This window comes from Panthera tigris, chromosome E1, assembly GCF_018350195.1.
Source record: "Panthera tigris isolate Pti1 chromosome E1, P.tigris_Pti1_mat1.1, whole genome shotgun sequence".
Taxonomy (NCBI): Eukaryota; Metazoa; Chordata; class Mammalia; order Carnivora; family Felidae; genus Panthera; species Panthera tigris.
In genome coordinates this window covers 8,019,635-8,045,563 of record NC_056673.1, presented here as the reverse complement: position 1 = coordinate 8,045,563, position 25,929 = coordinate 8,019,635, and the positions used below count along the sequence as shown (strand labels likewise).

The 25,929-nt window shown below is 52.1% G+C and overlaps 1 protein-coding gene across 1 annotated transcript in view; it reads right to left on the bottom strand.

The window, feature by feature from the left end:
* Window positions 1-494: 494 nt before the first annotated feature.
* LOC107181097 (heparan sulfate glucosamine 3-O-sulfotransferase 3B1) overlaps window positions 495-25,929 on the bottom strand; it is a 39,736-nt gene continuing 14,301 nt past the window's right edge. The window contains exon 2 of the mRNA XM_042966693.1: window positions 495-4,587. Coding sequence (XP_042822627.1) covers window positions 3,969-4,587 — 619 coding nt within the window. The 3' untranslated portion in view covers window positions 495-3,968. The remainder of the gene's footprint in view (window positions 4,588-25,929) is intronic.

The following is a 25,929-nucleotide window of genomic DNA, read 5'->3' as shown; positions in this document are numbered from 1 at the left end:
TCCTGCTACAGGCCAAAGATAGAGAACCGCAGTGAGGATACCCTGTGCACGTGGGAAGGGAATGCTACCTCTATCCAGATCACCCAGCCACCAAAGCTCTGCTTCACCGTACCTGCAGCGTGACACAGGTCCCCCCACATGGTGGCTTCCAGGTTGCCACCCTGGCTGGAGCCTGATGCACTCAGAAACAGCAGCACACAGCGGCCTTGGTGTGCTTGGAGGGCCACGTACGCTCCTCGGGGGGGCTGGGGCCTCCCCGCTGATCTCGTAGCCTTGAGAGTCATTTACAAAGAACCTGCTTCACATATTTGTAGATTAGTTGGATTTTGAAGTCTGCCAATCAACCTACCCTCAGAATGCCGGTGTGTGTGTGTGTGTGTGTGTGCACGCGCCCATGTGCACCCACGACCGCGCGCATCTGATTGGTTATTCAACGAACCAGCACAGCCCCCGTCCCCCCGCAACACGCCGTAAGACATAAAAGTACCCACAAGTTGGTAAAATATATTTTATTCGTCCATACAAAGAAATAGTATGAATTACCAGATTTTCATTTTCCTAGAAACCTCTTTTCTCTGTGTAAAATTAATCTGTGTTATACATAGGACAAAATACTTGATTTAGTTTTTTTTTTTTTTTTTTGTACATATTGGCTATGCTAACATCCAGGTTATAGAAGACACGCCGCCAGAATTTGCACAGTATTTCAGATTCCTGGGCTGAATGAACTCCGTCATAAATTAAGGTTACAAAAGCGAAAAAAAAAAAATCTAACCACACCTTTAAGTTTAAGGGACCATCCTTCTCGAGAATAACAAAAAAAAAAATGACACGGACATCTGTGTCTGCGTTTGAGACCCACGCGTAAATATCTCTAGTTTATCGGAGCCTTCCGTTTTCCTTTCTTACGTAAATAAATATCCTGGCAGATCTGAAACTGTTTCTCCAAAAGTCTAAACTGTCACTCGAAATAACTTCCAAAGAGAATCCTATGAAAAAGATAATTTCTCTTCCTCCATCATCCAAATAAGTATTTCTTAGGCAGCCAATATACCCAAATACCTTTCCAGGTACGACCTACCAAGTTACCAGACTACGATACAAACACCTCCAAGCGAGCACGGATTTCTGGGACAGTAAAAAACCTCCCATTTTATTTTTCTTTATCTTTTTTGCTTTTAATAAGAAGACAAAACCGAGAGGGGCCAAGTACCCCACTGAACAGCAGAGCTTTAAACTGGAAGAAACCCAAAACGTGCTGAGACAAAAGGCCAAAACATGAAATGGGTGTTTGTCTTCTAACAGCTAAAAAAACTTGAGTCGGTGGCCTTGGAGATTGCTAGAACAGGAAGAAACTCAAGGCTGAATTTTATGTGTTTGTGTTGCTTAACTCCTACAGGAGGAAGGCATGGGGGTTCGGGCTCTACAATAACTATCACACGATGAGGTGTAACCTGGGGGCAGATATCGCGTCTGGATCCGTCAGGAATTACGAGCCATCAGACCTCTATGAAGAGATGCGCAGAAGTTTGATTTATTTGTCTGCTCTAGAAAAACGTGCTCTAGTCCGTCATTGCTAATGAGCGCCATCTGTTTGGATTCAAGGATTTGACCCAGAATAGAATCTTGACTCGCTTCAGGGCTCATGACTCAATGACCCTCCCCTCCTTCTATCTGAAAACTTCCTGTTTCTGTTTTAAGGCAGGGAATAAACAACTTCATCCAAATTGTCCAGCCCGGAGAGATGGCGGGGACCCGAAGGCGGACTGCTTTGTCGCGAGCCCTCCTCCGAACCTTTCTGAAACTCTGCTATCACGAGCCCTGTCGGGGCTCGCATTTGGCCAGAGTGTGGCCAGGGCAGGGGTGAGGCGGAGGGGGTGGATACTGGCTTTTACTTGAAACGATACTCTGTTACTGAAAAGCAGCATCTGTGGTTTTATTTCTAGTGAGCTTTCGGACTGGAAAACCACATGACCCATCAGCACCCTTCTGGACCAATCGGCACCCTTCTGCAGACGTCTTGATGCCTAAGCAGCAAGAAGGGAGAAAGACCCACGCCAGGGTTAGGGTGTTCCCCGAAATGCAGGTGCTAAGCTACCTGGGAGAGGCAGTAACAGAGCTTTGAAACGAACAGAACATCTGAGGATCGCACGGAGCCCCCCGGCCCATCGTCCTACACAGACCTCACCCGACCCACACGATCGCTTTGCTGCTAAGGGTGAGCTGGGTGCACCCGGGCTGAAACTTGTGGGCAAACACAAACCAGACATCACCTAATGACCAGTGACCTCCTGACCGACTGCTAAAGAGGGACCATCTCTCTCCTTTCATACAAGTTTCCGTACTCTGTCGGGCAAGTTATCCCGCAACGACACACGAAAGCGACTTCGTGACCATCACGCCCCAACCATTCTGACGAGACGCGTTACCTTCCCGCATATGTCCCGGCGAAAGCAGAACTCGAATCAAAACCCTCTGATGGCAGAAGCAGTTGTGGTTCGGAAAACAGGACACGGGGAGTATGTTCGTTACGTGACATTGCTATAGGGTTACCCAACTGCCACAGGCTAAGTCCTCAAAAATGATCTCCCACTGCTCGCTCGGCAGAGAGGTACCGGGGGGAGCATTCGGCCATCAGCAGCAACAACGCTGGAAACCTTCTGCCGGGACCTAGCTCAAACAAGGGGACATCTTCACAACTGGCAGGCGTGAGTGTCTCCAGGCAACACGGGGCCAGCTTTCCCAGCCTGTCTTTACAAGAGCCACTCTTCGTTCTTGCAGTCTGGCCGTCGGCTGCAGACTGTGTTGTCAATCTGGGATGAGCCAGGGATTCCGAGGAGGAGAGTTCCAGACATCAAGCGAGGGGGCCAGGGCTCACTTCTGCTGGCCGCCTTTCTGGCGGGGGGTTGTCTTTTCTCCCCTCGGAGGTTGTCTACTCCCAGTCTACTGGGATGTGCCCAACTGGGGCTGGCTCTGCACCTAGCAGCACCTTGGCGGACTCTGATGGGGTGGGATGCACTTGGCCCCTTTGGACCCGTGCGGTGTGTGCCAGGAGATTCTGTTAGCCTAGGGGATTTCTTTGGTGTGTCAAAGCAGAATTGTCTGGCCTGGAGAACGGGGCATGGCGTATGCGTGCAAATCAGAGGTCCTCTTTATTTCTAAAGCAGCATCCCAGCATATCACACACACACACACACACACACACACACACACGGGGCCTGGGAAGGAGGAACTACCGTCTGCATACGCTTCGAGCTGCTTAATGAACCAGGGACTGGGGCAGAAGAGGACACAGGGCCATCTTGCAAAACCCCACGCCCAAGTAAACGTTTGGACCCTGGCACGAAGGACTCCCCAGAAAGGAGGCGGGCGTCCCCGCAAAGGCAGGGATGTCCCCCACGAGCTGAGCAGACTTGGGGGAAAAGCCTCAGCGCTGTGGTTTGGCATCCACGTCCTCGGAAATGTCAACACAGGGGCGAGGAAGCTGCCACAGGAGACGTGACCCTCTGGGGCGGGGGGGGGAGGGGGGGGTGTCGCGTTCCTGCGAGGTGTGCAGGCAGGGACAGAAATGGGAGCCGCACTAGGAGACCCAAGACACAAGGAGACGGCGAGCGAATTCAGCCAGCGATCGGAGGCTGCGTACCCGTAACGACAAAAATCTCAAGTTGTGCTTTTCTTCTTTTTAAATAGAATGGGGGAGGGGGGAGGAGGGGGACACACGGAAGCACCATCAACTGTGAGGAAAAGAACCGATGAGACGCTTTGGAATGTGAACGGATTGCGAAGCTAAACCCTCTGAAGAGTGTGGCTAGGCAGCTTAGTGAATTAATTGCTTACGAATTAAAAATAAATTATTATAAAATAGATTTCTGTACATTTTACATACATATAATCTCTCTCAACACAGAAGCCAAGTGGGAAAGTCACATCGCGCAGGGGCGGTTGGGGGGGGCGGGGGGGGGGGCCCGTCAGTCCCAGCCGAAGTCCTGGCCGGTCATCTGGTAGAACTTCAAGTTGAACGGCCGGTAGAACTCGCGCAGCAGGCGGACCACCTCGAGGTCGATCTCCGGGTGGGTCCTGCCCTTGGTCTTGCCCAGGCAGTGGGGCTTGCTGCTGCCCTCGGCCTTCTTGAGGCAGGGGAAGCCCTTGGTCTTGTTGAAGTAGAAGTGCTTGTCGGTGATGATCCTCTTGAGGCCCAGGAAGTCCTGCACGCGGCCCAGCTCGCCGGCCGGGTCGCTGATGAGCCGCTCCCCGCTCACGAAGAGCATCTGGCCGATGGGGAAGTGGCGCAGCCAGTGCTCCAGGTGCTTGGCGTAGATGCCGATCTGGATGGCGCTCCACGACGTGTCGATGAGGCCCGTCGTGCGGTTCTTGAACGTCAGGCTCTCGAAGGTGGGGATGTCGGGCCGCTTGGACAGCGTCTGCGTGTAGTCCGAGATGGCCCGGGTCACCGGGTCGCGCACCACCACGATGAGCTTGGTGTCCTTGGACATGGCCGAGATGCGCGCGGGCGCCTCGCGGGTCACGAAGTAGCTGGGCGTCTTCTCCATGGTGATCTGCCCGTCCAGGGTCCTCGGCATCAGGTCCCTGGGGAAAAGCAAGCAGAGCAAAGTCGGCTCAGGAGGGGACGCCTCTTTGGCCGCACGTCTCCGAGACGACACTTTCGATCCCGGCTTCCCCTCTGTTACCGGGAACGGCTGCGGAACCGCGAGAAGAGTGCCAACGGCGGGTCGTCCCCGGAAGGCACCTTAACATCCCCACGGGGGCCAGATGCTATCTCCGTGAAGTATGACAGCACCTTCCTCCGAGACAAAAAGAGGAAGGAAGAGAGGGGAGTTTCTCCCGATCCTGTCGTGGGCACCACCCCTGACTCACGGTACAGGCTACCCAGCTTTCCGGACCGCCCCAAACATCAGGGGTCACAACACAAAGGCCCCTGGCCTCTGGGTATGTACCCTTCCTGACCACAGCACCTGGAGCCCCCAGAGACCGTGCCGTCCGGGAGTCCCCACCAGCCTGTCTTCGTGTGCTCACCAAGCCTGGGCACGGGTGCGGCGGGAACCAGGAGGAAGAGGTCCCCCTGGCCCATCCAGGCCATACCTGCTCCAACGCGGCGACCACGGACAAAAATGCCTTCACGGCAAAAAGCACGCGGCAACCTAAAACCCAGGTAAAATCGGATGGAAATATATAAACGGACGCAAACTTGCCAAGAGGAAATTCCCAAGACCCAGCTCTAGAAGCTTCCAAAAAATACTTTAGATTCCATTAAAAAAAAAGGGGGGGGGCTCGTAAGATCTCTATCACAGCCTTAATTTAAATAAAAGTATGCCGACAAAACTGTTAACAACCTATAAGAGATGCAGGCCATGATATTGGCACCAAAAAGCTGCTTTGGGGGCACCGGCGGGGGAGGGGGGCTCCGTGGGCTGAACATCCGGCTTTGGCTCAGGTCACGATCTCACGGTTCGTGGGTTCGAGCCCCGCGTCGGGCTCTGTGCTGATGTCTCGGAGCCTGGAGCCTGTTTCGGATTCTTCTTTCCCCCTCTCTCTTTGCAACTCTCCCCCTCACGCTGTCTCTCTCTCTCTCTCTCTCAAAAATAAACATTAAAAAAGAAAAAAAGCTGTTTTGTGGTGGCAGTTAGCTTTGCAAATAACAGTAACCGATGATGGAAGGTTGTGACTTACATGCTCCCTGGCCTGGAGCATTCCACCACGTGACGTGGGAACAGTGGTACTTCGTTCAGCGTGTGTGTAGGAGGTTAGTAAAGCCAGAGCAGTTTAAACAGTTAAGGGACGTGGGCTCAGACATCAGATGGCCTGGGTTCAAATCCCAGCTTTCAGCGTGTATGCTGTGCCACCTTGAGTAACTGTCTTACCTTCTCTGGGCTTCTCTTACTCCTCTGTAAGAATGAAGGTGACAGTACCTACTTCATGGAAGTTGGAAGAGGAATAAGACCATTAATGATCCTAACATGCTCTGAACACGCTTAACATATGTAATTAATACATACTAACTACTGTTCCTACGAGAGGACTATTTCCAGTATTTCTCTGTTCAGCCCGCAGTTTACAGCACATGGCGGGACAAAATTGAGCACATGTGTGCACATCAAAAGGAAAGGAGATGTGTTAACTAACTGGAGACTCAGTTTTGGTCCCGGATGCACAATCTTCCATTAGCTATGGGATAGAGATTTCTATGTGGGCCCGGGAATCGTAAAGAAGGCAATTCCCACATCATTTCTGACCAAATATTTACCTCCCAGTAGGACATCCTAAACCTCCAGCTCAAGCCAGCCCTCATCTACTGAGAGCACAGTAATAAGCACTAATAAGCACATTTATGGAAACGACAGAAAGTTCTATCGCACGAGCCAGAAAGGGCCACAGGCTGGGAGAGCTCCTTCTTCAAAAACAAGTTCGGGGGAAGGAGGTCGTCCCCAAGGAAGGCCGCTTCACAGCCCTGGAGCCATCCCTGGCTTGCGCTAAGGCTGGATTGACCCACTTTGCCCATTAACCACTTAGGTGAACGTGGCAGTGTCATGGGGCTAATGGGATGGAGGAAAAAAGAGTCCTGGCTCTCAGTCTGTTCTGCATTTCACTCAAAAGCAGGTGGAGTCTAGGGGCGCCTGGGTGGCTCGGTCGGTTGAGCGACCAACTTTGGCTCAGGTCACGATCTCGTGGTTGGGGAGTTCGAGCCCCGCATCGAGCTCCTTGCCGTCAGTAGAGAGCCTGGAGCCTGCTTCGGATCCTCGTCCCCCTCTCTCTCTGCCCCTGGTATTAAGTCACTGGCAACCGGACACCTGGACATTCTTTAAGAGTTTAACATCCAGAGTAAAAGTGCCACCATCACGACGGAAAGAAAGCCAACCACCACAGCTCTTCGTATTTTTGAGAGGGGGAGCCTCGAGGGACGGGGCGGGGGAGGGACAGAGGATCTGAAACAGGCTTTGTGCTGTCAGCATAGAGCCCGATGTGGGGCTTGAACCCATGAACCGTGAGATCACGACCTGAGCTGAAGTCAGCCGCTTAACCTACTGAGCCACCCAGGCACCTCCTCCCACCCCACCGCAAGGGTCTGGCAGCAACCGAAATGGCTCACTGGGCCACGGGAGTAAGACACCACAGAACAGAGCTAGACACCGGGAGAGCCTCACTATCCCCAAGTCCAAAGGCAAAACCTCCTTGGCCACAAAGAAAGATTCCTTGAACGGCGGACAGATTTCCTGAGCTTGACCGCCTGGGGGTCACCCAAGCCATTCTGGCTGCCACCAGCTCCAAGGGATCCCTCTCTCCCCAGAATGGTCTGCAGTCTGCACACATGTGGCAAAGAGCACACAAGGGGCCCCCAGGACTTTCTTTGATCCTGCAAATGACAGCCAGCGGACTCGTGCTGTGACAGACTGTTCAGCCCCTGCCCACTGGAGCCTGTGGGCTGCTCCCCCCTTGCTTCGTGGCTGATGGCAGAGATACACAAGTGGGTTCTCCCTCATCTCCGCACATGCCTCCTGAGTCCCTTCCACAGGCTCCCGGGGGGGGGGGGGGGGGGGGGGGCGGGGGGGGGGCGGTCCTCCATGGCGGGCCCTGTGCTCAAGACAGAGCCACCAGCTCCCAGCACAGCCCCGTGGGTTCACTGGGTGGGGAACACGACTTGAGGACTGTGTGGGAAAATCCCTGGCACCGAACCTTCCGGCAGCTTCCAGGCAAGTCCCCTTCCCCCCCCCACCCCCATCCCCAGGTCCTGGAACGAAGCCTTTTCCATTCTCTTCCTGGGGCTCCCTCCTTTCCCCTTCCCTTCCCCGGCCGGGCTTCCCGTCCAGGTACCCAAAACCTCTCTGGGCACAAGTGGTACCAAGAAGAAACGAGGAGACAACGACATGGCCAAGGGCAAGCCCCTCCCCCGCGCGTGGGCCCTGCGTGCCCCTCCCAGTGGCCCCAGCAGGACAAGCCGGCCTCAGGCCAGGGGGGAGGTTTGCAGCTTAATTGAGCAGCTCGTTATGCAAGCCAGTTTCTCAAACTGATCATCACAGCTAATAATTATATAGTGCTTGTGAGCCTGCGGAGAAACTCTCCCGTGCATTATCTGATTTAATCCTCACGACGCGCCTCTGGGGGGGGGGGGGGGGGTCCTGCGATCCCCAGTTCACCAATGAAGAAACACGCCGAAGGAGAGAGGGTGGCTCCCTTGGACACAGGTCACCGACCTACAGGTGGGCGGTGGGGGCCCAGTCACCCCTCCAAGGCTCCTTCCCCTTCCCAACCTCCTGTTTCTTCTTAATCTGATGAAGAGCACACAGGGCCACACACACGTCCCCTCTCTTTAAATAGATACCTGCCTCCCCTCCCCCCCCCCCCAAATTAGGATCTTAATAATAGGTATTTCAGTGCTAGAATCAGATGACTGTGATCGTAACTGTTCAAATAGGAGTCAGATTTCAAAACAATAGACGTTTTAGGCCCACAATCTCCGGCGGTCAGCTGAGCCTGGAAATATTAGCGATTGTGGGAACAGATCTCCCCCTCCGGTGCCCGCCCCAGCCCCCTCTTCCACACGCGGCACGTGTCACCATCGGGCACTTGTGAAGCCCACAGGGCTGGACGGTGTCTTTGCTGCAAGTCCAAGGAAGACACGCTCACACGCACAAGAAATGCCCTCAGCACAAGCCTAAGGGATCCTGACCAGGCAGATCCCCCAGGTCAGAGAGCAGAAAGGACCCCACTTCTTCAACGAACCCTCAGATGCCAAGGCAGCCGTGTCACTGCCATCAAAACCCAGCAATGACCAGCACAGTGATCTTCTGGGAATATCAGTGACCGCCCCCCGCCCCAAGAGCTGGGCCACAGAGCAGGATACCGGAGGCCCCAGGCGGACTGGCTCTAATATGTTCCTCTAAAAGCAGACAATTAAAAACAAACCTTCAGGCCCAAAGGCGTAGGAAACTCGAATGAACCAGAGTTCTAAAAAGCCTGACAACAGTGATGTTCTCCAGCAGCCAATGTGGCCCTAATTTTCCTGCCCTGCGTCTCTTTCTCTCTCCTCGGGTGACGCCCCTGCTCCCGTGGTCCAGCAACTGAACTTACTGTTTGAACTGGCAAATTACACAACAATAAAAAGGACGATTATTCAAATGGGTGTAACCTTCTCCCCACAGCCTGGCAGATGCCGGAGACATTTATGCAAAGCAGAGGGAAGCGAATGCCCTCCAGGGCGGGGAGACAAAGCTGTGAGCCACAGTCGGTCGGGGAGGGCCAGTCTCCCACTCAGACCTAAGAGACAGGGGAAGAGACCAGGGAACATTCGGCCTGCCCCTTTCTCCTCCCCCTGCCGGGATGACGAGGGCCTCCCTCGGTTGCAGAAATACCCCCACGTTGTCCGAACTCCAAAGATTTTTTTTTTCTTTTTCAACATTTCTTCCAGGGGTTAAGCGGCCGACTTGGGCTCAGGTCAAAGCCTGGACCCTGCTTCAGATTCTGTCTCTCTCTCTCTCAAAAATAAATAAACATTAAAAAAACTAAAAATAAAAATGTCTTTTAAACTTACGTATAGTAACTCATCACCCTTGGTGTCCAGCTCTATGCATCAGAAAATGCTCAATCGGGACTTAGGTATTTTGACCTCACGGGTATAACCGTTGACTTAAAAGACAAAAAAACCAACTCGTCTCCAGGAAGGCCTCTCTTCTGGTTCTAGTTCCGCTCCTAACTGGCATGACCCCCTGGCCGCATCCCTGACACGTTGGGCCTCAGCTCCCGATCTGTGAAGTTAGTAAGACCAGGAGGCTGCCAGGCTCGGGATATTCCGACAAAGGGTGACCCTCCTGGGGCACAAGCCAAGAACCTGTTCTGCTACATTTACTTTAGCTTTTCCTTGAAGAAGCCGGAGCCCAGCCTCTGAGAATTCGGAACACAAAAGCAAGAACAGAACAATCTTCACGAAACAGAAGAATCGAGGTATCTAGAAAGGTTATGCCCCCCACGCCTAAAATAAAATAAAATAAAATAAAATAAAATAAAATAAAATAAAATAAAATAAACCAAACCACCTCCTTCCTCATACCTGCACAGTCCCAAATCTGTCTAGGACCTAAGGATGTCCCCTTCAAAAGGCAAGTCGGGGTTCCTGGGTGGCACAATCGGTTAAGCGTCTGACTTCGGCTCAGGTCACGATCTCACGGTCCGGTCCGTGAGTTCGAGCCCCGCATGGGGCTCTGTGCTGACAGCTCAGAGCCTGGAGCCTGCTTCGGATTCTGTGTCTCCCCCTCTCTCTGCCCCTCCCCCCAGCTCACGCCCGGTCTCTCTCTGTCAAAAATAAATAAAATAAACGTTAAAAAAAAAAAGGTGAGACAAGTAGAATGTCACCTGATAAACCCACACATACCAGCAGCTCCGCGCAAAGACAGGGGGATCTGCAGAGATTAGGGGGAGAGGCGACACGAACAGATGGTGAGGGGCACAGGGGATTTTTAGGGCAGGGGAAACTGTCTGCCCAAGCCCATGGGATGTACGCACCGAGAATGAACCCTACCGAAAACTGGAACTCGGGAGACTATGACGTGTGCAGGCAGGTTCATCAGTTGTAACAAATGTCCCTCTCGGGTGGACGATGTGGATGGTGGGGGATGGTCCCATGTGTGTGTGTGTGTGTGGGGGGGGTAGTGTCTAAGGGAAATCTCGGCACCTTCCCCTCAATTTTGCCACGAACCCGAAACTGGTCTCAAAAAATGAAATTTACTTGAAGCCGCAACACGAACCCCAAAGGACCCTGAGGATCTCATCGGGCTTCAGCTTCTTTTCTGTGAGCTGTGGTTTCCTCCTTGGGGAATTCATGGGGTCTCACGCCCTCCCACCCCTAAGCCTAGGCCACCACCCTATGGGGACTTCTCGCCTTCTCGCCACAGTCCAGTCTGTCTACACTCACTCTCCCTCTGAGCTGAGGGCTCTTCCTGGGACGCAGGGAGCCCAGCTGCGTGGCCCGGTCCACTCTGGCCCCTCCACCGCCACCCCCTTGCCCCAACCACCCAGGATAAAAAGGAAAACCGAGATTCTTAAGACATACGAGACAAGGTCTGAGAAACATGTCAAGCTTTCTGCCTTGAAAATATATGCAACCCTCCCCCCCCCCCCCACACACACAAAAAGTCTTTATTTTATGGAAGGACACCTGGATCACTAGGAATGGGACTGCTCTGTCCCCTCATCTTGCAGAGTTGGGGCTGTCCAAGCCCCTCTACTCCCCAGGGGAGGGAGGGAAGGAGCCAGAGCCGGCTGGGGGCTTTACTTCAGGCTCAGTGCTAGCTAAATGCCTCAGTATCCCCACTGCGGAGAGGCCAACTTGACAGGACAGGAGGGGGGGGGGCGGCAAGCTCAAAGCTGGAAGACAAGTCGCTGGCAGGTTGTGGGGAGGGGGGTGTCTCCCCCAGGTTTCTTGGGCACTTGGTACCTTAGGCCACATTAAAGCATTTCCAGAGGGAAGGGAAAGAGGAGGTCCCTGGGTCATTATGGTCCTGGTCGCTGGGCTTTGGTAACAAGTGTGGGCTAATCTCGTACCTTCTCTGGGGGCCTCTCTTACCAACCCTAATTATCCGGCACCCCCTAAAAAAACTACCCCCGCCCCCCCGTGTCTTTCCATCTCGTCACCTTGTAAGTTATAGCGCACCTCCAGGGTCAAACACACACAAGCTGCAGCCTATCAGCCTCCCCTTTCCTCTCCTACAGAAAGCCCAGGAACCCGTGGACAGGGAAGAAACTTCTAGAAACCCTGACTGTGGACAACGCTGGAGAGGCCTTAACTCCCAACAGTGGGTCTTAACTCTGGGTAAGTTTCTTCTTTAAAGCTGCTTTCTAACAGCCCCCCCCCCCAAACCCCGAGGGAGGCCGGAGGAAGGGTGGGCGGGAGATGCGTATCAGCTCTGGCCCCTCCTTATCTGGAACCTTCTTCCTTTCCTAGGGAGCCTCAAAGCCCACCCGTTCAAAGAGCCACATCTCCATAAATAATTATCTCCATTTGGGGGAGATGTTTGCATATCAAAGAACTCCTTTGGGAGGGTTTTAAAAATAATTTAAAATGAAACTGTAAATAGTCTGCTGTTCTCGGGGTCTCCCGGGTCCCCAAGCTGGATCGCTAGGGCTGCCGGAAGTGATGTCATGACTCATTACAAAGTTTACTGGGGCCTTTTCCCCCTTCCTTTTATTTTTATAATTTTTTTTTAAGGTAATGGGTAGAAAAGAAGAAAAGTAACAAAAGGCTGGACTCCCCCAGGCCTCCTCCTCCTGCAACCCTCCCCTCTCCTTTCTCCACCCCCAGCCCCCAACCCCCACTGCAAGGATTTGGCCTCCATTGTCCTAGAATTTCAATACTGCTCAGAAAATGAAAAGCCCCTGAATGCCATAAGGGGGTGGGGCGCAAAAGAGCATCTCGCTCCTTTGGGTCAACTCAAGATGCCTTTCTTTTTGGCAGAATCCTCTGTTATAGACGCTGCTTCACAAAGGCCTGAGTTCCTGTTCCTGGAAGGGGTGGGGGGGGGGGTAAGTGGTGGGGGGGAGGGAGAGAGGGTTTCAATTAGAAGCTAATAGGCTTTTGTGATGAGCTCTCTGGGGCACTGCTCCTGCGTTTATTGGACCTGACTGTGTGCCGGGACCAATCCTGTGCAACCAGAGTAATGTGTCCCATTTCCCGGAAACAAACACACACACACACACACACACACACACACACGCACATGCACGCACTTTTTTTTTTTTTTTTTTTGATCATTAGAAAGAAAAAGAGTTTTCAGGGAAGCGGACTTTTTAAGAAAGTTAATCCAGCCCTGCTGGTGGGGAGGAGAGGGACAGGGCAGAGGACCAAGCGTGGAGGAGGGGAGGGGGGCACCTGACCCCAAGTGAGCAAAGCCCGAGGTGACGCGGTCCTGCTCCTGCTTTGCAAGGCTTCCTGGGCCGAGACGGGGCCAGGGGCCAGGCGGTGGTCTCTGATCAGCGCTGGCTTGGGGGTCTGGCACAGGCTCCTGGGGCAGGGAAGCCTCAGCACTGCGGGGGGGGGGGGGGGAGGAGGATGGGGGGGGGGACTTGCCTGGCAGCACAGGGCCCGCCTCGTGTGTGTCACAGGCTCCTGTAAATCGCTCCCTGCCTCATCTCGAGACAACCTGCCTTCCCTGTGCCCTTGGTAACTCGGTGCAAATGTTTGTAAACAGGCCCCCGCCCAAGAGCTGCAGAAAACACTCAGCACTAGCTGTGGACACAGAGCGAAGGGCAAGCACTACCCCTTACCGGGGAAGCTGGGGGAGGGAACACACAAGGCAGGGGGGGCAGGGGGAGGGGGCTTTCTAACACTGTTAAAAAAAAAAAAAAAAAAAAGCAGAGGCTACAGAGCTCACGAGGCTGTGCGTTCTGGCTCCCGCTTTGGACAGGAAGGCACTCAAAGCTTTGGGCTCCGTTTCCCTCTATATGCAAGTTAATGGGTTGGTCTAAAAGGATGTTCTTGGGCTCTCAGAATCTGAAAAATGACGCTGATCATCTCCATCTCTCCCCACCGCACCCCTCCTCCATCTCCTGTTCAGCCAGCAGTGGTCTGACCCAAGCTGGCAGGGGTGAAGTCAAACCCGGATGGAGAGATCTGTTTCTTTGACATGCATTAACTACATCTCAGGGGCACCGGTATAGGCCAACACCTTGGGGTGGAATTCAGACAGAGGCCAATGTTCAATGGGCCCTGAATCTATGCACCCGCTTATTAAATAGCCTGGTGCCTGGTGGGGTGGAAAGAAAAGCAGGGTTCAGGGTCAGGCTGTGTGGCCTCCGGCAAAGTGCCTAACATCTCAGAGTTGCCTTTCCTCATCTGTAAAAGGGAAAGATTTGTCCTGCCTAGTTTACAAGAAAATAATAATAATAATAATAATAATAATAAAATTGGATGTTATTTGCAAGTGAATAAAAGCTCTTAAAGCAGCAAGACCCTACCCAAAGGTAAGGTGGAATGAACCCCACTCGTATCTCTTTATTATCTCCTCTGGCATGTGGCTGTATCCTAGGGGTATTTCTGCGGAAATACTGCTAAGGAAAAAGAAAACACTAAACTGGTTCTCAAATTCAAAGGCTCATGAAAAACCAAGTATCTGAAGAAGTCTCAGCTTCCCTTAATTCTCCACTTGTGCTATGAAAGAGCTCATGATTGGACCTTCTCTCCTAGTCCCCTGGTAGGACATCAGAGACAAAGGAATATTGAGTGCCCATTCTTGGGTTGAATTCAATGAATGAGTGTGGTGATCCAAGCCACAGAAGAATGGAAAATGAGGCAGCCTTTAATAGAATAGAAACACAACCTACTTGGGAAGATTCTTTCCTTTTTTTTTTTTTTTTTTTTAACATGGCAGAGAATGTTTACAAGGATCAAACCAGCCACAGTTGGGGGGGTCCATCTGAGGCTGAAGGAAAGAAATAGCCCAACTGGCTGAAACCAGACCCACCTAGTGAAGACTTGATATCATCAGTTACCTTCCTGCCTCCCGGCTGTGCGGCCAGTAGGAGTTCGGGACCAGAGAAATCCCAGTCAACTCTAGACTGAAGTCCAAGATAAGGGCTCCATCCTTCCCCTCGACTCAACAAACAGGACCCCGTTTTATGGTTATCAACTGAAAACCGTATAAAGTAAATTAGGCCAATAAAAATCCCGAGATGTAAGTTTAAAGTCAAGCTAAAGTAAAAGGAAATGACTACAAATAAACATCCCTTATCACAGGCTTTAAATAGCTCAAGAACGTTTTAGAGAAGAAAAGAAGTACTTTCTACCCAGAGAGAATATCCAAGGGAGAGGATAAACTTCAGAGGAAACTGCTGACGAAAGAAAAAATTGCTGGTTGTTATCTCACACTCCTTACCGTCATCAGTTGGGCTTGACCAAGTCCTTGAAACTGACACACAGGGGTCTCAAGAAAATGAGTGGCACCACATTGCCGATGGAAACCCCAGAGACACTCACCAAAGTCCCCCAACTCCCCACCCCGCAACCGTTTTGGAATTCTCAGCTTCAAAAGTATGGAAGTTCACCAGAGTCCGTTTTCAGCAGAAGAAAAGTCCAACTTCCCCAATTCCCATCCATTCTTCGTCATGGTCCGCCATTTTTTTTTAATAGAGAAAAGCAATAAATTTGGAACAGATTGCAGAGTCCAACTTGACTGTGGATTTCATGTCCGAGGAAGGACAGGAGGGATGGAACGTGTTGGGAGGCTGATGCTACGCTCCAGGGAGTCGTGTGTCCCATGGTGATTTTTTACATTCAATGAGAAGTTTTTGGTGGATGAGCCTGCCTGCCTGGTGAGTCTTATTAACATTTCCAGCAGTTCTGTGCTTTCAGACACAGCGTTTTCTCCCCACCGACACCGCAAGTCCCCCAAGGGAACAAAAATTTAAGCACCAAACAGATCAAATAACTAAATGGTGAGTGAGAGAGGCTGCTAAGAGTTACAAGTCAGATTAGCCTTTTACCCTCCATCAGTCTGAGCGGAACACTAACCCTGTAACTATTTTTAAGCTTAATGACTATTTCTAAGAACAAAACGTTTGGTACAATCTTACTGCCCTCCATGTTTTGTTTGTATCTGTTTGGATTGTGAATGTTAAGGATTTTTTTTTTAAGTTTATTTACTTATTTTGAGAGAGAGAGAAAGTGGAGCAGGGGCAGAGAGAAGGGGAGAGAATAAGAGAATGGAAATCCCACGTAGGGTCCGTGCTGTCAGCGCAAAGCCCAACAATGGGGCTCGAACCCATGAACTCTGAAACCATGACCTGAGTCAAAGCCAGATGCTTAACCCACTGAGCCACCCAGGCGCCCCAAGGACCTTTATCTTCAAAAGACACACAGAACAGCAAAAAAATGGATGTGCTTGATGTGCAAATAATGTGCTTGATGAACAAGTAAATGAATGAATGAATGTAAATGAGCCAGCAATGCTTGAGGCTAAATGACTGAAGCCATTTGCAGATATCCAAAGAGAAGAGGGCACAACCTGGAATGAGAAGTTACTGTTTGGGGCCAGGTTGGAAAACGGTGATGATCTCAGAGGCGCCTGGGTGGCTCAGTTGGTTAAGCGTCTGAACTTCAGCTCAGATCATCTCCCGGTTCACGAGTTGGAGCCCTGGTCGGGCTCCGTGCTGACAGCTCGGAGCCTGGAGCCTGCTTCGGATTCTGTCTGTCTCTCTCTCTCTGCATCTCCCTAGCTTGTACTTTCTCTTTCTCTCTCAAGAATAAATAAACATTAAAAAAGAAGAAGAAGAAAAATAGTGATGATCTCCTATCCCGACGCCCAAAGAAATGGACTGTGCCTTATTTTCACTGTGGCAACAATAAGTGGGCTGTTTTCTTTTAATTTTTTAAAAATGCTTATTTATTTTTGGGAGACAGAGTATGAGTGGGGAGGGACAGAGAGAGAGAGAGAGAGAGAAAAGGAGACACAGAATCCAAAGCAAGCTCTGGCACAGAGCCCCACTCGGGGCTCGAACTTGTGAACCGTGAGATCATGACCTGAGCCGAAGTGGGATGCTCAACAGGCTGAGCCACCCAGGCGCCCCAGTGGGCTGGCTGTTTGATGAATGAAGTAGGTAAGTGGGTAAATGGACAAATGCTAGACCGAAGCTGGATTTGATCTAAGGCGGTGAGAAGCCACATCAGATGGAGCAGGGGAATGGCACAGAGATGTATTTGGAGTGTGGCCCATGGTGCTTCCCAGCAACACATATTGAACAGATCTGGGCTCCGGGAGTCCCACTGGAGACTGATACAAGGAGACGTCAAGAGCGGCGCCTGGGTGGCTCAGTCAGTTACGCATCTGACTCCCGATTTCAGCTCAGGTTGTGATCTCATGGTTCATGAGTTCGAGCCCCGCGTCGGGCTCTGCACTGAGAGCTGGGATCCTGCTTGGGATTCTCGGTCTCTTCCTCTCTCGCTTTCTCCCCAAAATGAATAAACATTAAAAAAAAAAAAACAAAACATGAAGAAATTTAGAAGGAACAAAAAAAGACTGCCAACGGGGGGGGGGGGTGTCTTCCTTCCAGTTAGCTGACTCTAGGCTTTTACTGCCTTTGAAATATTCTGCAACTCTAGGAATTCTAAATTAACAACACAGCGATGCAATATAGCTCTTGACCACAGGCATGCGGAGAAACGCTTTCTGGGGGAGGCTCTGTGGATTTCCTTCTCCACTTCCCACCGCTTGGGGAAAAAAGTCCGATTCCCACCCTCTTTCTAAAGTCACAGCAACGTTTCTTTACTCCAAGTGAATTTATGTTCTTTTGACGTCTCCTCAGAACCACAGGTAACACCTGTCTGGTTCTCTCATTAATCGTGAGTGAAATAAAGGGCGTCTGGGTGGCTCAGTCTGTTAAGCATCCGACTCTCGGTTTCAGCTCAGGTCAGGGTCTCTCTCACGGTTCGGGAGTTCGGGCCCTGCATCTGGCTCTGTGTGCTGACAGTGCAGAGCCCTCCTTGGGATTCTCTCCCCCACCCCACCCCCCGGCCCTCCCCTGCTGTACTTTTTCCTCTCTTTCTCAAAAAAAATAAAATAAAAAGAAATCACCTTAAGTATGTTTTCAATAAGGGAGTTGCAAGATAAATGAGATTCTGTGCGTCTGAATAAGGGGCAGTGGGAATGAAAAAGAGTAGCTAATTCAAAGCCATTTTGTAGGAAGGAAAAGAGAAAAGCTAGCAACACAGGACAGAGATGGGAAAAGACGTAGCAGCAAGGATCGCCTGCAGTTTTTTTTTTTTTTAATGTTTTTATTTATTTTTGAGAGAGAGAGCACACAAGCATGAGTGGGCGAGGGGCAGAGAGAGAGAGAGAGAGAGAGAGGGAGACACAGAATCGAAAGCAGGTTCCAGGCTCTGAGCCATCAGCACAGAGCCCGACGCAGGGCTCAAACTCAGGAATCACGAGATCATGACCTGAGCCACAGTCGGACGCTCAACCGACTGAGCTACCAGGGCGCCCCCAGATCATCTGCAGTTTTTAAAGCAAGGTTGGGGGGGGGGTGCGCATGGCACTAATGGGCTCTGAATTCACGGGCATTAAGTTGTAGCTTCCCACAGAGTGATGGGGGTGGGGGGGGGAGGAGTCAGCAGCAAAATGTAGGTTCTCACCCAAGAAGTGTTTTAAACAAACAAGGATTTAAGTTTTTGTGTCCATATGTATGTGTGTGTGTGTATATATATGAAAACAGAAACTGAGAGAACGCAGATAACTATACCCCCAAATTTTGGCTAGAATTCTGGCCCGGAAAGGCCAATTCTGGGCAGGTGGGTCAGCCTGGGGTGGGCGGGCAGTCTCTCTGGGAGGCGAGCCAGAGGCAGGGTGCCGAGAGTGGGCCGCCTCTCCCTGAGAGGCTCAGTGGTGTTCTCCATTCACGGACAAAACCAAATAAAGGCCTTTAAGCTGCTACTTTTCCAAATGAGTCCACTTCCAAATCCCAGGGGCTGGGAACACAGGGCACTTAAGCCCCTGAGCAAACACCACCTAAAGGAGAGAACAAGAGACGTGTGGCCCTCTGCTGCTCCATTAGCACGTTTGGGAAATTAGTGTAGCTCCAACCCCTCCAAAGGGCAGTTCCCCTGCTTTCCCCACCCCCCCCCACCCCTCACCCCTGTGCTCGCTAAATGCGCATTGATTCATTTGTCATTCGGAGGCAGGTGCCACTACTGGGTAACAAGTTGAGACTCGGAATCATCTGAGTGTAGAAAGACGCTCCCTAAAGCCGGGGCCCCACCCATCGGTCTCCACGAATCTGGACTCTTTAGGAGACAAATATAGTATCCGTCGGAGGAAGGACTCCCTTTCCCGGGGTGGGAGACCCCTCAGCTCTTATTCAGAAGGCAACAGAAATATCCCAACACGATGGTGATGACCCCCCCCCCGCCCCGTCCAACCCTGACAGCAATGTCCCAGCCACCAGTCTGCTGCTTTACCGTCGCAAGTCCAACTGGGATGGCTGGTGTATTAGGTCAGCGGCCAGAGCCCAGGGGACACTCATTCTCCGTCCACGTAATATCGTCAGCATCACACCTAGGCCCCGTGAGCTTTGCTCACCCCCCCCTAAGGTTCTGCCTACAAATGGGACATACCTCCGTATTTTAGCAGGCATCCCCATGATGGGCTGGCTTAATAATGGGTCTACGCGTGGCCTTGGGAAGCCACAAAGACACTGATCACTGTAATACTCAAAGTTCAGGCAACAGAAAAATGACTGGGGGCGCCTGGGTGGCTCAGTCGGTTAAGTGTCCGACTTCGGCCCAGGTCGCGATCTCATGGGTCACAAGTTTGAGCCCCGTGTCAGGCTCTGTGCTGACAGCTCAGAGCCTGGGGCCTGCTTTGGATTCTGGGTCTCCCTCTCTCTGCCCCTCCCTTGCTTGCGCTTGGTCTCTTTTTCTCTCTCTCTCTCAAAAATAAATAATGAAACAAAGAAAAACGACTGCCTCTGGTAAAGAATACACGAGCTTCCTTTTTGTCAGAAGATGGGTCTCTCGTCGTCGACCATGAGGAGGTCAATTCTGAGACCGACTCCGCACTTTACTCACCAGAAAGGAATGTGTCTCCAGGATCTGGTTGCCTCTCCAACACCAACCTTCTCAGAGGCCATCTTTGAAATGGGCAGGGTGCGCCATCTTTGAAATGGGCAGACTGAGGCTGGGGGCGGTTAAATGGGGCCGCCCCAAATCAAACACGGGGCAATGGCAGAGCCTGGCCTCGGACATCAGAATGTTCAGCTCCGGATCTCACTGTCCATCCCAGTTCTCGACACTTCTAAGGGCCCCCAGGATTAAAAGGCTCCAACACAGCAGTCATCCACCTGACCCACCGACCCATCTGGTATCACCCATCAGCTTCCTAAAAGGTTTCCATCTTCTCTCCTTTTCTGATGATAAGAAATAAAAAGGCTTGGTTTTAAGTTAATTTGGGGAATTACATGGGGCATAAGTTATAATGAAATAAACCTACTTGCATTCAATAAACGTGTGTGCGCTCACACGCTCGCAGAGAGATTAACTTAGAAACGAGGAGCTAAACCTCTTACTGGTTCCCTGCACTCGTGCTCTTATGCTTTTTATTCGAGTTCATTTCTCAACTCAACCCTACTGAAACAAATGATCACACAAACGAAAATAATCAGATTAGCTTCTCCCAAGCATGGCCCTAATTCCTCTGTCACTGTTCCCGGTGTGCGCTCAAGCCTTTAATTTCTTCAGCGGTGTCGGCGTTCTGCAGGAGGAAAGCCCTCGCCCCAGATCCTAGGACCCGTGTGACAGGGCAGCGTGGCTCAAAGCGGCGGGCCCAAAAGGCTCTGCCGGTGATAGGCGCCCTCCTGGCTGGAGTGAAGGAAAGGAGACTCAGGATTTTTCTTGGTGTGCTTTACAGGTGTCCTAGACAGACGCACGGACCCAAGGTTATCTCCTCGGCTCTCCTTCCCTTTGAGGAAGCCAGGCGTGAAAAGGAAAGGCGAGCTGGTTCCGAATGTCCAGAGGCCAGAAGGCACAGCTCAATCCACCTCTGGGAGCGGGGAGATCCAGGAGGCCGTGCCAGGCTGAACGAGCCTCCCAAACCCAGAAACAAACAGGCTGATAAATGAGGGCTGCGAAACCGCTGAGCTGAGCCCCGCGAATCAATTCAATAGGCTGCCTCTTCTTCTAGCTCATTAACTATTTGAGATTACCATCATATGGGGAGTAGCCTCTCAGCTGGAAATTAAATTAGCCTGGCTATAAACCAGGAATGCAGACTGGAAAAGTATCTGATGAGCAATTCCTGGGGAAAAAAAAACAAAAAACCAAAAAAAAAAAAAAAAAAAACCCACACCACCAAATGCTCTCCTCCCAAGCATCATTCCCATTCCCCTCTGGCCTTCCAAGCTGGTCCCATTCTTTGCAACGGCCCTCCTGAACGGTAAGAAAAGACAGCAACGGCAAAAGGCGCGAGAGCCTCTTACTCTGGTTTTCGGATAAAACCGGGGTTGCTCCTGGCGGAATCCCGAGAGGGGCGGCTTGGGACTAAACGATCGGAAACATGGCATCCAGAAAAAAAAAAAAAACAGAGAAAGATGGCTTCGGATGAGTAAAGAAGAAAGGAAAGGGGGTGGGAGGAGGAGAGAGGGAGGGGGGAGGGGGGAAATCGACACATAAGTACCCCCCCCCACAACCCCCCCCCCCCAGGGGTCGGTGCAGAGGTACAACCTCCAGTAACAAGGGCGGCAGGCACTAATTGCACACCCAGAACAGGTGTGTGCCTGCCAAGCCACCTCTTAATTACCAGGTTTGGCATTTGGGCACCAGCCGCCCGGCCCTGCTCAGCTTCTAAGAATGCTGGAGCCGAGCGTCCACGGAGCTGTTCTGTTGTAGGTCCGAAGAGCCAAGCGGTGGAATTTCTAATTACATGGCTTTAGGCTTTACCCTAATGAAAGGCTCCATCCAGACAAGCAAAAAAGCAACCGGCTTAGGGGACGTGGGTCCCGGAACACATCCTGTGAGCATCTCTGGCAATTGCCGGGTTTTCTGGGCGGCTTCTCTTCTGATCGCTGGCGGGAGCGATGCCCGTTGAACGCTACTCGACGGCATCTTGTAAATCCCACTTCCAAGTTGAAATACTTGAGAGAGAGAGAGAGAGAGAGAGAGAGAGAGAAGGGGGGGAAGGTGCGGGATAAACAGTGCTACCAGTGGCACTTTGAAGTCATGAAGTTAAGGCTCACTCACCAAAGACATCAATCCTTCTGACGCTGTCCTACCCTAATTATTATGTTTCTCCTCTGCCCATCCTTCCCCACATCCACACCTTTTCATGTAGACCTCCTTGCCTTTCCACGTGTATTCCTTCTGCCAAGAAGACCCCTTTCCCCGCACGGTCTGCACACAAACTCCTATTCACCCGTCAAAACCTTAACTAGGGTGCCCCCTCCTCTCTGAGGCCTTCCCAGTAGAGATCCTTCCCCATCCAGAACAGGTCTCCCTCTGCAATCTTTTCCTGCCTTAACCAGGCCTCTTTTTTTTTTTTTTTTTTTAATGTTTATTTATTTTTGAGACAGAGAGACAGAGCATCAATCGGGGAGGGTCAGAGAGAGAGGGAGACACAGAATCGGAAACAGGCTCCAGGCTCTGAGCTGTCAGCACAGAGCCCGACGCGCGGCTGGAACTCACGGACCTCGAGATCGTGACCTGAGCCAAAGTCAGACGCTTAACCGCTTAACCGACTGAGCCACCCAGGCACCCCTTAACCAGGCCTCTCCTTTGTGCATCCATCAAGGTCCACTGTACTTAAGCCATCTCAACCCCTGCCCGAAGCCGCACTCTCCCTGGCCAGTCTCTATGGGGTGGTCAGGGTTTTTCTAAAAAAGTAGGTCAGATCCCGGCCCTCCCATTCACAGAGCCCCCGACTGGCATCCTCATTAAGAACATAAAGAGCTTCCTCTCTGTCCTCCCCCCCCCCCAACTTCCTTTGATCTCTTCACTGTGGTCACAATGCCTTCTCTGGGGGCAGGTTCCCACCTCCTGGACCCTCGGACACCCCCTCTCTTCATTCAGGCCTCTCCTCAACATCACCTCTTGAAAAAGACCCCCTGCCTAAAATTAAAGCAGCTCTTTCCTCCCCGCTAACCCTCCAATGCCCCGTCCTGTTTTATTTCTCCTCTGGCTCTTATCAGTGGGAGTATTCTAGTTTTATTCGTTCACCTGCTATGCCTTTACTGCCCGCCTCCCCAGGAGAATGCAAATTTCACGAGGACAGGCTCCGGCCGGGCTGATAAACACACAACAGCATCTCAGAAATGAACACATCTTTGCAGCCCCGGAGTCTGGCACAGGATCGATGCTCCGTAAATTAATCAAATCTACGCAGCCATCGGGAACAAAAAGCAACACCAGTGGATGGTTACGTGTACCCGGAGCTAAGGGAAGCCCTCCCTAGTTCTCCATCCCTGCGGCTGGGCTCCAGGGGACACGGTCCTCAGGGCTGTCCCTGACACTGGCTTCCTCCCGGCGGTCCCCTCAATCCGCGCCCCCGAGCACAGAGAAGCCCAAGGATTTTTGCCAGGGTCGCAAAACAGCACCAAATCCACGTCAGAGTGTAAGTGACAAGCAGCTGGAAGCTTCTTCATGGCGCTCACGTGCAAAACGCTGAGTGGGGCCGAACGTGTAGGACCCAAAGCCCACGGCTGGGCCTGAACGGTGCAAACGCTCGGTGTTATCTTTCCCTGCAGCCGGACCTCTGCTGTCTGCTCGTGCGGGGTACGCACCTCGAGCTTGGGGGACCTACGGACCATCCATGTGCCACAGGTGGAGGCCAAACAGCCACAGGGCACAGGCACCCCCTCCCGCCCACAACTGGCATCCCCGAAAGACACCATCTGGGTTCAGATGAGGTGGCTTCTTTGATCAAAGACCTTCAAACGCACAAAAGCTTAAGTCCTGAGGAAGCCAGCACATGTGCTCCCCGGCAAATGCTCTTTTTATAGAACAGACACAAAAAGCCACGGGCCACATTCTGTATTTGTTTCCAGCTGCGACAGGAGGAAAACACAAGGCTAAGGATAACTGTGAATGACGGAACCAGACGAGACAGAGGGAAAGAAAGGCAGAGGGAAGGAGAAAGGTGCATGGGGCAGACCCCTCATCATGAGCCCCCCGGCTGTGCTCTCCTGAGCCCTCCCCCTGCCTCCCCGCACCCCCCCCAGGGAAATGCAGCCCCTAAGCCACATGGGACGGATACCTGCAGTCACTTTTCCATGCTGACGTGGGCAAGGCTCCCCCAACACTTCAATTCAGACCACGGAGCAAAGGCCCTCCGGGACAGTCATCCAAATTACCCAGGGAGGCAGTAGGGAGAGGTGGGGTCTGGAGTAAGTGACAAAGAGAGCCCCATCCCTTCTCATGAATACCCCGGGGAGCAGATGCTTGCATGGAAAGAATTCAAGTGCAAAACTCACGTAAGCATCTGTAAATTTCTTCAGTAGGGGAGGCTCAGCTGCGCGCCCCCCTCCCCCCCAACAAATCCCTCTGGCCAGTAAGATAAAGGCTTCGCTCCCCACATAACATTCAACTTCTGAGCCATTTTCCTCTCCCAATCCCGACACTCCCTCTGCCCTACCCCATCCCCTAGTGCTCAGCCCACACCTCTTTCTACCGTCCAGATGCCTTGGCCATGGCTTGGCGAGAAGTCTGCCTTACTGCCCGACTTCCAGAAGGCCCCACAGAAAGAGAAGACGGGTATTAAGTATCTCGCTAAAACATACGTAACTTTATAGGAAGGGAAGCGCGATAAGAATGAAAACCTAGTCAAGTCCATGCAGTGGGGGCCCCCACTCTGGTGTGAAACGGTCCGCGCCTCCAGGCCACGTGAAAAGCCCCCGCCAGACATCCCCCCCTGTAAGCGAGAGCCCAGGGCAGAGGTGAGGGAGGCGATGCAAACAGGTGTTAGAATGTCCCCAAATACAAGGAGTCGATGGTAAGCGTATCTGCAGATAAGGTCATTCTATCTAGCAAGTTTAGAGTGCTTGGAGGGGAAAGCCAGATACTCCTGTAACTTAAGTTTGGTACAAACAGGTAAATTAATCCCCCTCTCGCTCTCCGTTAAAAGGTTCCACTCGCCTTCTTTCCCAGGGACACCTCATCTTAAAGTTTCCTTCCTTTCCGGTGCGGTGCCGTGGGTAGTAAGAACACTTCCAAGGGTTCCCCCTGGGCCCCAGACAACAAAAGGGAAAATGCAAGGTTGTTTTTGTTTTGTTTTTTTAAAGTGATTGGCTCCCTCTGCAGCTCGAGGGCGCTGATGTTTATGTGCGGCTAGTGAACGGTTATTTCCCAGAGAACTCAGCCTTCTGTCCGGGGCGTGAGCAATCCTGCTCGTGCTCTGATACAATAAGATACAATTCACCCTCCACCCCCGCCCCCCTGCACCAGCAAGCAGAGACGGGGCCCTCACCTTTGAAAGCAGACATAAGCTTCTTGGAGGAACGCTGAACCAGCAATTAGACTGCTCAGGGCACACCAGCCGGGCCAAGCCTTCTGAAGAAGCTTGCAGCGAGACCGGACTTGAAATCCTCACGAGCAAGTCGGTTTCCCCTGGCCTCAGCCTCAGCAACTTTCCGCCTGGGCTGGCTCCCCTGATTTACCGAGACCCACCCCCGCCCCTTCTCTTTCTTTACTTTTTCTGCACTATCACCCTGGGGAGGAGGAGGCCGGCGGTTAAAGGGATGATGACACCTCAGGTTGTTTTTTTGTGACGTTTTATTTTTCAGAGAGAATGAGAGAAGGCAGGCAGGAGAGGGGCAGAGAGAGAGGGAGACACAGAATCCGAAGCGGGCTCCGCATGGTAGCAAAGACGCGAGGCTGGAACTCACGAACCTCTAGATCACGACCTGAGCTAAAGTCGGACACTCAGCCGACCAGGCCACCCAGGTGCCCCCAGGCACATGAGGGTCGTGACAACTTCACAAGCAGGAGGAGCATGGAACCGAACTTCAAATAAGAAGGGGCACCTTTTTATTTTATTTTTTTTAATTTTTTAACGTTTATTTTTGAGACAGAGAGAGACAGAGAAGGAACGGGGGAGGGGCAGAGAAAGAGAGGGAGACACAGAATCTGAAGCAGGTTCCAGGCTCCGAACTGTCAGCACAGAGCCTGACACGGGGCCCGAACTCACGGACCGTGAGATCATGACCTGAGCCGAAGTCGGACGCCCAACCGACTGAGCCACCCACGCACCCCAAAGGGGCACCTTTTTAAAGGTGGACAGAGAGCGCACAGGGTCCGGGGTCAAATTCTTCAAAGTGTAAGAAACCCTGGGGACCTGGTCTGCTAATGTACCCCAAAGTGGCATCAGGACAGCACGGCTTCATGGAGTAACAGGTGATACTGAATGAAAAGAGAATCCTGTACATGGTGGGGGTGGGGGTAGGGAATGCCAG